The 12,708-nt window shown below is 45.6% G+C and overlaps 1 protein-coding gene across 1 annotated transcript; it reads left to right on the top strand.

Annotated features, from left to right (window-relative positions):
• Positions 1-225: 225 nt before the first annotated feature.
• On the top strand, positions 226-11,391 carry SAYSD1 (SAYSVFN motif domain containing 1). Its single transcript, XM_045294908.1, has 2 exons — positions 226-338; positions 10,614-11,391. Exons 1-2 carry the CDS (start codon positions 249-251, stop codon positions 10,977-10,979), a joined length of 456 nt encoding a protein of 151 aa, XP_045150843.1. The 5' UTR covers positions 226-248; the 3' UTR covers positions 10,980-11,391.
• Positions 11,392-12,708: the final 1,317 nt, after the last annotated feature.

Here is a 12,708-nt window from a genome sequence, read left to right on the forward strand (position 1 = left end):
TAACTTTTTAGTATGGTACTGTGGGCTAGGCTTTGGGCTGATAACTGCAAGTTGGGCAATTCAAACGCATCAGCCAACTAGGGAATAAAAATGAGCTGTCTGCTCCTGTAAAAATGCCCCGAAACCCTATATAGCATCCCTATGGGTCAGCGTCCACTGATGTGAAGGAGTTTGGTGTGCATCTTGCAAAAGAACATTATTCACATCTCTTCGTGTCTCCATTTAGTTTCCACGAGTGAAATGGCAAGATGATCACTATGTGTGTTTGTAGTGTCATCGGCGGCATGCAGTATGAAACCTATCTAGAGAAAATGGGTGCTTTGAAATATGTGTTTCTTGTAAGTATAATCAGAGCTTAAAAGCTCCTTTTCATAATAAAAATGTGCCAGCATAAAAGCACATTGTGCCCTTAAAATCATTTCCCTTAATATCATTTATTATTAAATGATGTGATTTTAGGAAAAACATTTTTAAATTGAGGGGAACTTAGAACTACCAATTTTGATTGGTATTATTCTCCACAATACCCAGAGTTCCAACTGCCTTGCAGAGAAGGGAAAGAATGTCACGGGTTCAAACAATCCATTTCCTTGCATGCAGTTTGTCACAATTGTCTTTGGGGAACTTCATTGTTGATTAGAACTCACCGAGTATAACAATTGCTTTAAGATTTTAGAATTCATTTCCCCTCCTGTTTCCCACTGCAGTTAAAAACAATGTCAGGCCCACACAATGTGTCTTTGACACTTATGTCTCACTGCCAAAGGAACATGAGATCATTGAGTCAGACCCAGACACAGCAGCCTATCCAGGGAAATAGCACCTCTGGCAAATTAGTTTTATATTGCTGAGTGATTTCTCCCAGCTGGCAGTGGAAACGGTTCATTGGCCAACCCCCTCAAATGTGCCATACCTGCCCTACCCCGGACAAGCCGAACTTGGAGAGAGCTGTTTAGTATCAGACCCCCAAAGCTGAGAGCCTGACAAAGGGGAGAGCAGAGCTACTGGACTGCCAATGGTTATTGTTCGATGCCGTCAAGTAGTTTCCAACCCCGAGCCACCCCATGTACAGCCTAAGGAAACAGTGCCCGCTCACACTCCATCCTGGCAAATTGTTCCTATGCTTGAGCCTCTTGTTGCAGCCATTGTGTCAGCCTGTCTCATGAAGGTCATTCTTCTCCAGGGACCGGTCCCTGCTGATAACGTGTCCAAAGCACGGGAGACCTTCCAGCTAACAAGTATTCTGGCTGTACTTCTTTCAAAACAGATTGGCTTTTTCTTCCAGCAGTCCACAGTATGCTCAACATTACCACCCCCATATTCAAAGACCCCTCTTCTTCAGTCTTCCTTGATCGTGGTCCAGTTTTCCCAGGCAGATGAGGTGATGGGAAACAGCATGGCTTGGGTCAGGCACACCCTAGCCCTCCAAGCGATAGCTCTGTTCTCTAACACTTTAAAGAGGTCTTTTGCAGCAGATGTATCCAAAACAGTACATTGTCTGATTCCTTGACTACTGCTTCCTTGGGCATTGATTGTGGATCCAAGAAAGGTGAAACCCTTGACTCCAATAGTTTATCCATTTGTCATGAAACTGCGTATTGGTTCACTTGTGCGAGTCTTTGTTTTCTTTCTATCTAGGGATAGTCCATACTGAAGGCTGGGGTCCTCAGTAAGTGCTTCAGATTCCTTTGGCTTCTAGCATTTGGATAGCATGGGTTAACGAGCCTTCCTCCCATTCTGATGCCGTGTTGTTTAGAGGGTCCAGCTTCTTGGATTATTTGCTCAGCATATAGATTGAGTTTGTATAGTGAAAGGATACACCTTGACACCTTTTCTGAGTTTAATCCAATGACTACTTCTTGGTCTATGCACTGATTCCGTATGAACACAATGAAATGTTTTGGAATTCCCATAATTTGTTAGGAGCCACACTGTGAAGTGCCTTTGCACAGTTACAGGTAAACATCTTTTGGTATTATCTGTTTTAAGCCAAGATCTGTCTGACATCAGCAATGATAACTCTTGGTTCACATCTTTTGATCCTGCTTGAATTTCTTGAGGTTCCCTGTTATTGTACAGCTGCAACTGTTTTTGAGTTATCTTTAGCAAAGTGCATGTGAAATTAATCATGTAGTTCAATAATACACACATTCTGCTGGATCACCTTTCTTTGGAATGGACACAAATATGTATCCTACTCAGTTGGCCTGGTAGCTGTCTTCCAATTTTCTTAGCACAGACTAATGAGTGCTTCCAGTATTGCATCAACATGTTGCAATGCTTCATGTTGCATTCCATCAATTCCTGCTGCCTTGTTTTTATTAATGCCTTCAGTGTATTAATGCACTTCAGTGCAGCTTGAACTTCTTCCTTCAATATCATTGGTTCTTTATCATATGCTACCTCCTGAAAAGGTTGACAATTGACCAAAAATTTTTTATTCAGTGACTGTATTCCTTTCATCGTCTTTAGATGCTTCCTGTGTCATTCAATATTTTCCCCATCAAACAAATAATAGTAGTTTTTAACAAATCTCACTGCCATCAGTAGATTCTGACTCATAGAAACCCCGTCGGATCCTTCATAATCGCAACCCGAGGCTGACGTTTTCCTTCCGTGTGTTCAGCTTGAGGAAGCCACGCATGGCCTTTAGTTTTCCAGCCCCCAATCTGGACCCATTTCATTATAATGCCGTATTCTCTCTTCTCGAGCTCCCCTTTGAAATCTTCCACTCAACTCTTGTACTTCATGGTTTCTTCTATTTACTTTAGCTACTCCATGTTTAGTAGTAAGTTTCAGAGTCTCTCTTGACATCCACTTTCTTTTTTTTGTTCTTTCCTGTCCTTTTAATGGCCTTTTTCTTTCTTCATGTATGATATCTTTAATGTTTCCCACAATTCATCTGGTCTTTAGTCATTAGTGGTCACTGCCCCAGATCTATTGAGATAGGTGGGAGGTATTCAGAGTCATACTTTGGGTGTCACAGATTTGTTTTAGTCTTCTTTGACTTCAACTTGAAATTGAACATGAGCAATCGATCATGTGTTCAGAATTTGGTCCATGGCTTTGTTTTGACCAGGGCTCTGCCCTACAAAAATTTCCTGTTCTGGTTAGCATTCCAGGCACTCACATTTTGAACATTTTAGCCCTTCCTCATTTCACTTTGCCGACCATGTCTGAGCCAGGTTGAAACCCTGGTTCTGACTGATGATAATCAGCTTCTCCATGATCTCTTTTCACTGATATAGTACAGTTGATTCCTGTATGTCCTATCTTGTAAGGTCCATGTGGATAGTTGCAGTGTATGTTAGTGAAAATTAAAAAAAAACACGTATTTATGTTGAATAGGTTGTTAGCCTTGCAAAAATTTGTCATTTGAAATTTGATGTCATTCCTATCACCAATATCATATTTTCCAGCTACTGCTCTTTCTTTGTTTCCAACTTTTACATCTCAATCACCAGGAATTATCAGTGGATCTTGATGGTATGTTTCAATTTTAGACTGCAGAAGTTGGTAAGAATATTAAATTTCTTTGTCTCTGGTGTTAATGGTTGGTATGTACATTTGAATAATGGTCATATTAACTGGCCTTCCTTATAGGCATGTGGATCTTATCATTGAAAAATGGCATTGTATTTCTTTTTTTTTTTTTCACCCTTGGCCAGCCACCCTACGGCATTGTATTTCAGGATATAATTTGAATGCTCTTTATTACAATGATTGCAACACCATTCCTCTTGAATTTATCATGCCCTAGTAGACCATATAATTGTTTGACTCAGAAGAGCTAATACCAGATCCATTTAAGCTCATTAATGCCTAAGGTAGCAATCTTTATGTTTCCAATTCATACTTTATACATTTCACATTCTGATCATTAGTGGAGGTTTGCAGGTGTTCTTTCTTTGGGGTCCAGAGTTTTGCTCCATGCACATCACTAAGGTCAACGCTACTTTGAGAGGCAGCTCTTCCCCAGTCATGTTTTGAGCTGAGTCTTCCTACTCCATAAAGAATCAGTCTCAGAAACCCACAGGGGCAGTACTATCCTGTCCTCTAGGGTCACCATGAGTTGGAATGTACTTGGTTTGGCTTTCCAACTTGAGGGGCTCAGCCTCCAACACGACATCAGGCACTGTTCCCCTGCTTTCCATAAGGATTTTACTGGACTTCTTTTTTTTTTTTTTAACGGTAGACCTCAACTTCTTTTTCTTAGTCTGCTTTAGTCTGGAGCCGCCATTGAAACTTGTTGACCCTGCAGGTATTGAAACACTGGTGGCTAAACTTCCAGTGTCATACCACCACACAAGCCATCACAACACCACCAGCTGATAGTGGGACTACACGTTGGTCCTTATTGAATGCTATGTTTCCTTAAGGCGGTGGTTCTCAACTTTCCTAATGCTGTGACCTTTTAATACAGTTCCTCATGTTGTGGTGACCCCATATGTGGGTGTATCTGATATGGGCAGACCCTCCTGGAGATAGATAGAGGAGCGTTGTCTTGGTTCCTAAGACCATCAGCAATAGGCGACCCCAGTGAAAGGGTCGTTCAACACTCAAAGGAGTCGCAACCCCCAGGTTGAGAACCGCTGCCTTAAGGGCATCTGTCTTGAGCTAATTTGGGGACTGTTATTATTCCTTGGTTTGCTCTGGTGTGAACATTCTCATTAAGTTTTTTTCCCCTCTACTTTTTCATCCATCTCCCAAACGTACCATCTTGGAGGCCGCTGCAGCTTGCCAGGCATTTCTTCAGCCTCTGTCCGGGGTTGCTTAGATAGGCTATTCATTAACTGGAAACAGCCACAGCCCTTCGCACCCTGCACCTGGCAGTGCTGAGTGAATCGTTTGGGAAAAAGCAGCCCCTTCCAACATAAAACTCCATCACATTAGGGAGAAAGTGCTTGTGGCAGTTCTTGTTTGCTTTACGTCCCACCGAAGCCCTCCACCTTGCTCTGAGGCCACATGGCAGCCAAGCACTTGGAGCTCTAGCTGGCATCCCCACACTCACCCCGTACCTCGGGATATGCAAACCTACTGTCCCTTTTCTCCAAGTCACCTGCCGTATCATCGCCTCAGATTTAAGAGTCATCTTTGATTTCTCCATTTCCCCAACCTCCATTCATCTTTCCCTTACATTCATTCATTCATTCATTCATCAGAACCCTATTGTGCACCCTTTATGAGAGACAGGGTGTGAAACAGACAGATTAAAGCCGTGCACTGAGTTTGGTGATGGTGGTGGGAGGGGGCTAGGAAGAGGACACTTCAAGAACAAGATGGTAAATGCTACCAAGGAAGAAAACAAGGAGGACATCTAGGCTGTTGCGATAGTGCCTTTGGGGCGAAGGGGGCAGAGTGCTACTTCAACTTGGGCCTTTACGGAAGGGGACCCACTAAGGTGACATTTGACAAGAAAGAGCCAGTGTGCAAAAACATGGGAGCAGTCAGTGTCGTAAGGTGTCTTCGAGCTGGTTCCAACACCTAGTGCACCTGTGTACAACAGAACCGAACACCGCCCAGTCCTGTGCCATCCTCACAAGTGTCCCTCTGAGCCCATCGATGCAGCGACTGTGTCAGTCAAACGTGCTGAGGGACTTCCTCCTTGTCACTGTCCTTCTGCTTTCCTAAGCATGCTGTCCTTCTCCAGGGACTGGTCTCCCCTGGGAACATGTCCAAAGGACATGAGATGAAGTCTCACCGTCCCTGCCTCTAAGGAGCACTCTGGCTGTACTTCTTCTGAGGCAGATTTGTTTGTTCCTTTGGCAGGGCACGGTACTTTCAATATTCGTCCAGCACAGCGCCACACAAGCCACCGCAGTACGGCACACTGACGGACAAGCAGTGGCTGGGCTCGGCCATGGGTATGCTGGGTGACATGTTTTGCTGAGGTGCGAGCAGCTTGCATCTGAGGAATAGGAAGGCCTTCCCCAAGCTCCGCCCGTGTGTGCCGTCAAGATCATGCAGGCTTCTACACACAGCTGTTACTGGTCCCAGCGCTGCGGGAGGCAAACTGGTCTTGGGACTGCCCCAAAGAGGAGAGGAATTTCCGTCGCCCTCTTTGGCCTCATTTGTTCCCTTTGCCAGTTGTTCCCCTCCCACCCTCTGCTCCCCCCCACCCCCTGCCCCGCCACACATACATTAAAAACAAAAATGCCAGTGGCAGCGGAGTGGACATTGACTCCCGGTGACCCCATGTGGGTCAGCACTGTGCTTCCCAGTGACTGACTTTCAGAAGGAGAGCCCCAGGCCTTCCTGTGAAGGTGCCTCTGGGTGTGCTCCTGTTGGTCAGTGGCTGAGCATGTTCATGGTTGCACCACTCGGGGCTCCCTAACTAGAGGAAGAGGGTGAGGTGGGGGCGGGGAGGACTGGCACAAGATTAGAACCTTGTCTCTTCCTGGGACCAGCTGCCTGACTGTAGGGCAGTTACTTCAGCTCTCAGAAGAGCTCACCTGTAAACTGGGAACAATGCCTATCTCTCTGGATTATAGGAGATGAAGCATGTTGAAGGCAATGAATCAATGATGGCCGTGAGCACTTTTAATTCTCACTGGATAATAAAGTCAGTACAGTTTGTTGGACGTTTCAGGCCAGTTCTGCCCCTACCGTGTACGCCGGGTCCATCATTCTTCTCCAGTTTCTCTGTTGCCACACTTACCTGTGTGTGAACATCTTTTATTAGACCTGCCGCCTCAGCGTCTGACGGTCTGTTTCTACTCATTTGCCACCTGGCAGCCAAGGCCGTCTTAAATATGCATGACACTCATCCTCACTGACCGACATGGTTAGGTCCCAAAGACCAGGTCATTGTATCAAAATTGGCAAACTGGAGAATGTGGGGGTGGAGGATGGCTGCATCATTATTACATAACATCTTTACATAACCCACTGCCAAGCCAAGTGAGAACCATAGCCCAGCCAAACTGACAAATAACCTTAGTGGTCACAGCCAGCATTACTCTCTCCTACCACCTGCCAGATATACTTGGCTAAAGATGTAAGGTTTTTTTGTTTTTTTTTTACTGTTTTTGTAAATAACAATATTGGATAATGAGATCGTCAATAATGAGTAGGTGTCCCCTTCCAAAGCCTTCAGTGGCTTCCAGTTTCCAGAATCCCGATTGCAACTGCCTGACCCTCTGCAGTCTGGTTCCAGCTCCCTCACCCTGCTGCCTCCTTCACCACTCCAGCCTCCTGACCCCACGACACTCCACTCACTTGCTCTGCCCGCTTCTCAGACAAGACAGCCTTTCCCACCTTGTGCACACTGGCCAAGTCTTAACAGGAAACTCATTGGTCAAATGTATGGATGTGAGTGCCAATGCTAATGATAAGTTCAGGCCTTTTCCAATCAGCATTCCCTAGCTAACAAGACAGTCGTTACAGGGTTGATGATAAAAATTGTTTTAACCAAATACAAACTCTCAAGCAACATACAGCAGCTGACCATTATTTATCAGGAGACCAAATACTGAACGAACAGTTGCTTTGCAACTTCTCATGTCCGGAAGAAGATGGGCTCCAAAGGAAGGCATGAACTACATGCCCAGCTGTGTGTTGAGTATTTGTGTGGGGGGTGCTGTGTCTGCTCGGGAGCTACCAAAAGAGAGAAACAAAGCAGGCTGCGACCTCACAGTGCACTTCCAGACAACCCAGGGATGCACATGACATAGAGAGAGCCACTTCACAGCACGCTGGCTGGTGCCATGGAAGCAGGTGGGAAGAGCTCAGGGGACACAGCTCATGAAAGGCGCTTGCCTGGAAGGAAGGCGAGGAGCTCATTACTGGAGAAGAGACTGAGGCAATGCCAGACGACAGTTGGGGATGTCTGGGTAATAAGACCAGTTTAACTGGAGATGGGGAAGTAAACATTGATGGTGCTCAACAGCCAGCTAAAGGTTGGCAGTTTGAGTTCACCCTGAGGTGCTGTGGAAGAAAGACCCGGAGACCTACTTCTCAAACAGTCAGCTGTAGAACACTCTTTGGGGCTCAGTTCTACTCTCTGTAGGAGCACCATGATTTGACAGCAACCCCACGGCAACTGATGGCTAGTTACTGGGGGAAAGGGTTCTTTTATGGATGGAGCACTAGATTGTGGACTGTTTTGTACATAAAAATCTTTTTTTTAAGTCATTTTATTGGGGGCTCATACAACTCATCATAAATCCAGACACACATCCATTGTGCATTAAAGAACTAGAGGAAAGATGTATGTTTTATCGTTGCTACACTGTACCCTGCCTGGCTGGTCTCCTCCCCACGACCCTTCTGTAAGGAGATGTCCAGTTGCCTACAGATGAGCTTTGGGTCCCCAATCTGCACTCCGCCTCATTCACCATGATGTGATTTTTGTTCTTTGATGCCTGATCCCTGATCCCTTTGACACCTTGTGATCACATAGGTTGGTGTGCTTCGTCCAGTGGGCTTTGTTGCTTCTCAGCTAGGTGGCTGCTTGTTAATCTTCAAGCCTTTAAGACCCCAGATGCTATATCTTTTGATAGCCGGGCACCATCATCTTTCTTCACCATGTTTGCTTATGCACACATTTGTCTTCAGTTATCGTGTCGGGAAGGTGAGCATCATGGAATGCCAGTTTAGTAGGGAGTACTTGAGTGGAGGCCCAATGCCCATTTGTTACCTTAATACTAAACCTATAAATATATGCACATAGATCTAATTCCCCATCGTCATACATAAATATATTTACATATGTACATGGCTATATTTGACCTCTATAAATGCCCTTTGCCTCCTAGTTCTTTCCTCTATTTCCTTTTACTTTCCTCTTGTCCCACTGTGATGCTCAGCCTTCATTTGGGTTTCAGTAATTTCTCTCCATTACATTGCCCTTGATCGAGCCCCATAAACTCTTTAAGCCAATATTTTTCATGCTGCAAGTTGTGACTTATTAGGTGGCAAAGCCCATTTAATCTTAAATTCCATTAAAATAATTTTTAAAAACTAGAATAGAATAGAAAATATGAGTGCTGAATGGTAAAGGGTAAGTATTGCTATAGGAAACATTTGTTTCTCATATATATGTATGTACAAGGGGGCTTCAAAAGGTTTGTGGATAGAGAATGAAAAAGACAATGTAGGTGAATATAAAATATATTTCTAATCAAAGGTCATGGCCAGAAGCTTTGGGAAATGCCTGACAAGATCAAGAGGTCAACTTATGTCCCCAAACCCTTAACCTCTCTGCCATCAATTCAATTCCAACTCCCACCAACCCTATAGGACAGGGTAGAATTTCCCCCTGTGCATTTTTGAGACTATTTGGCAGTGGTTCTCAACCTTCCTAATGCCACCACCCTTTAATACAGTTCCTCATGTAGTGGTGACCCCCTCCACCCATAACGTTATTTTCGTTGCCACTTCATAACTGACATTTTGCTCCTGTTATGAATCTGGTGACCCCTGTGAAAGGGTCATTCACCCCCAAAGGGGTTGAGACCCACAGTTGAGAACTGCTGCTCTATAGGAACAAACAGCCTCATCTTTCCCCCACAGAGCTTCTAGTAGTTTAGAACAGCTGACCTTGCTGTTAACAGCCCAATAACTAACCACTATGCCACTAGGGTTCCTATTCAAGCTATCTAAAGCTACCTTAACACCTCTGTCTCCTGGTAGCACCCACCACAGGGCCCTGGGTACTGGCATTTCTATTTGTTGATGAACTTGCAGGGAATGAAGATCTGGTGAAGGTTCATGAGCAGGAAGTAATGGGTAGTGTTTAAAAGGTTGATTTAGTAGCCGAATGGGTTAAAGGGCCTCGTGGCACAGTGGTTAAGTGCTCAGCTGCTAACTGAAAGGTGGGCAGTTCCAACCCATTTAATAGTTCTGTGGGAAGGAGACCTGATGATCCATTTCCGTGGAGAGTATAGCCCAGAAGACACTATGGGGCAATTCTCTCTGTCAGATGGGGTCGATAGGCAGAATCATGGCCCTCTAACCATGACCTCGACACATTAGGATGGCTTGGGGAGGGGAAAACCAGTTCAGATGCGTGCCTGAGCCCAGGTTTGAGTGATGAGGGCCAGTGCAGGGTATTTGCAGCATTGGGAGGTGGGGGAATGGAAGGGGGCCCAGGAATGGCTATAATAGTGCTTCGTTTTTTAAATACACAAGGAATTTTTGTTTCCATTTTAGAATCGTGTTACTTGACGGTTTTTAAATACACAAAAGGAATTTTTGTTTCCATTTTAGAATCGTGTCACTTGATGGCATCTTAGACCAATGAATCAACGCCACAAGTGTTTATTGACACCGTCTGTGAAGCAAATGTTAAGGCCGTTGTGCTGTCGATTACTGGGGAGTTTTTGTATCGGGCACAAACGAGCTCTTGTTGGCAGCAGATTAATCTGAGAAAATGTCTCTCTGAGGCTTGGGAATCCAGCCTAATGTCATGAGGGTTTTTTGGGTCACATCTCAGAAGTGCTGATCAGTTCTGATTCAAAGCTGGAGAAGGGCACATATGCTCTTGGGAGATGATGGTTTGAGAGAGTAGGGCAGGAAACCAGAAATCAGTGAGGCGGCGGCAGCCTTCCCCGAGCACTGAGATCTGTCCCTTTACACCCACACTTAACTTTGCTTTGCTCTGTCTACCCTAGGCAGTGGCTCAGCCTGGGGGCAGCACAGCGCAGCCACCACAGCAGACCACAGTCAGCCCTCCGCGACCCTGCCAGGACCCGCCACCCCCCCAGGACCCATCTTTCCGGACGCAGATCACTCTCCTGAAGGTTCTTCTCTGGTTAGTCCTACTGGGACTGTTTGTGGAACTGGAATTTGGCTTGGCCTATTTCGTCCTGTCCTTGTTCTACTGGATGTATGTCGGGACACGGGGTCCGGAAGAGAAGAAGGCGGGTGAGAAGAGTGCCTATTCGGTATTCAACCCGGGCTGCGAAGCCATCCAGGGCACCCTGACTGCAGAACAGCTGGAGCGGGAGCTACTGCTCAGACCCCTGAAGGGCACATAGGGCCCCGTGCCGCTGCCACCAGGCCAAGCTCCACCACAGCCTTCTGAGCCTCAGGCCTGGCCTTGACTCCGCGTGCACAAGACTGAGCTGTGGTGACCCTGCAGCTCTTCGGCGATCTTCCCCGCATCAGCTGGGACTTTTCCCTGGGGTTTTGGTGAACCTAAATCACTGGCTGGAACAATTTTATAAACATGTCATACTCGAGAGGGGCCTTGTTCGTTTCATTCAAGAAAGATGATTTGAGAGCTCTAAAAGGCATTGTGGAAATTAGCTGCTAAAAATATCCTGCTATGTGAAGTCGTGGTTAGGCACATAAGGGCTGTGTATTAAAAGTAAAGCTCTCTCTAAGCCTTATATATATATATATATGTGTGTGTGTGTATAAAATAAATACAAGTTATCATCAAGTTGACTTCGACTCAGGGGGACCTCCACGTGTGTCAGGTTATAATTGTGCTCCGTGGCATTTGCAAGAGCTGGGGTTTGGTAAATAAACTGCCTGGCCTCTCTTCTAAGACACCTCTTGAGTGAGCCTAGTCACATTCACCATGTACACCACCCAGGTTTCTAGCATGTGGACAGTTGTAAGCTGCAAGAGTTTTTGTGTATTTGTCCTTGTTTTTGCTTCCGGCAGCCACTCTCAATTTTCCTCTCTCCATCATGTTGAGAAATAATAGAACATCTTTTTTTTTTTTTTCAGAAACGGGTCCCCACTGCCCACCACCATCTCAGCTCTCCTGTTCTGCCCCAACTCAAAATGAGAGAAGAGGCAGCCAAACCCTAAGTGTAGGGAGGGGTCAGTAGTCAATATGAGCAAAGCTGATAAGCAGTTACTCGTGAGACATTCAGCAAGGAAAAAAGTCTCGAGTGTGTACACAGGACGGGCTGAGAATGGTGTTCAGACCCATCAGCTGTTTGGCTTGTTGCTTATTTTCCTAGGGCTTTAGAGTGAAGCAGCCCCTTTCCCCTGAGCCTCCGGTGTGAGACTCTGTAAAGAATGATAATCAGACATGATTTCTGTGTTTCTTTGCCTTTCAGCACAAAGGGAAAGTTTGGGTTTGTTGGAATTGGGCCAAGCAAACCATTACGTCCTTTTTTCTAGCTCATACTGATGAATAAGAGGACTGGAGTTTTGAAAGCATTATACTTCCCCAAGCCCGAGAGTTAAGAAATGAATGATGCTTTCAGTAGCTTGAGCAACTTCAGAGTCCATCTATCGATTCTTATATTGTGAAAGAAACTTTCATCTCCGTGAGACATTACTAAGTCTAATGGTGCCCCAGGGCTGACATAACAGTGACTGCTCTTGGCTGCTGACTGGAAGGCTGGCGGCTCAAGCCCACTCATGGTGGGCTGGCAATCTATGTCCCCCAAAGCCAGCCATCGAAAGGAGCACAGTTCTGCTCTGCAGGGCACCCAAATGGGGTTGCCATGAGTTGTAGTGGTCTCAAGGGGACATGGCAACCCTAGAGGACAACGCAGAACTGCCCTGTGGGTTTCTGAGATGGTGACTCTAAGGGAGTAGAAAACCTTGTATCTCTGCCACTAAGCCCAGTACCCAAACCAAACCAACCTGCAGCCATGGAGTCAACTCGGACTCCTAGCCAGCCTGCAGTTCAGGGTAGAACTGCCTCTCTAAGTTTTCGAGACTGTTCTTTAAGGGAGTAGAAAGCCAGCCTCTTTCCCTGATTAAGCCCATTGGAATCATATTTATTTATTTAAAATAAAT

Source organism: Echinops telfairi, unplaced genomic scaffold, assembly GCF_000313985.2.
Source record: "Echinops telfairi isolate 266 unplaced genomic scaffold, ASM31398v2 ScPeMD7_3533;HRSCAF=4204_1, whole genome shotgun sequence".
NCBI classification, from domain to species: domain Eukaryota; kingdom Metazoa; phylum Chordata; class Mammalia; order Afrosoricida; family Tenrecidae; genus Echinops; species Echinops telfairi.

What these genes read in the sequence shown, in the direction of transcription:
- SAYSD1 (XM_045294908.1), top strand. Translation starts at nt 249, where the DNA reads ATGATCACTATGTGTGTTTGTAGTGTCATCGGCGGCATGCAGTATGAA. An exon ending in CTTTGAAATATGTGTTTCTT is followed by an intron (nt 339 to 10,613) that starts GTAAGTATAATC and finishes TGTCTACCCTAG; the next exon opens with GCAGTGGCTCAGCCTGGGGG.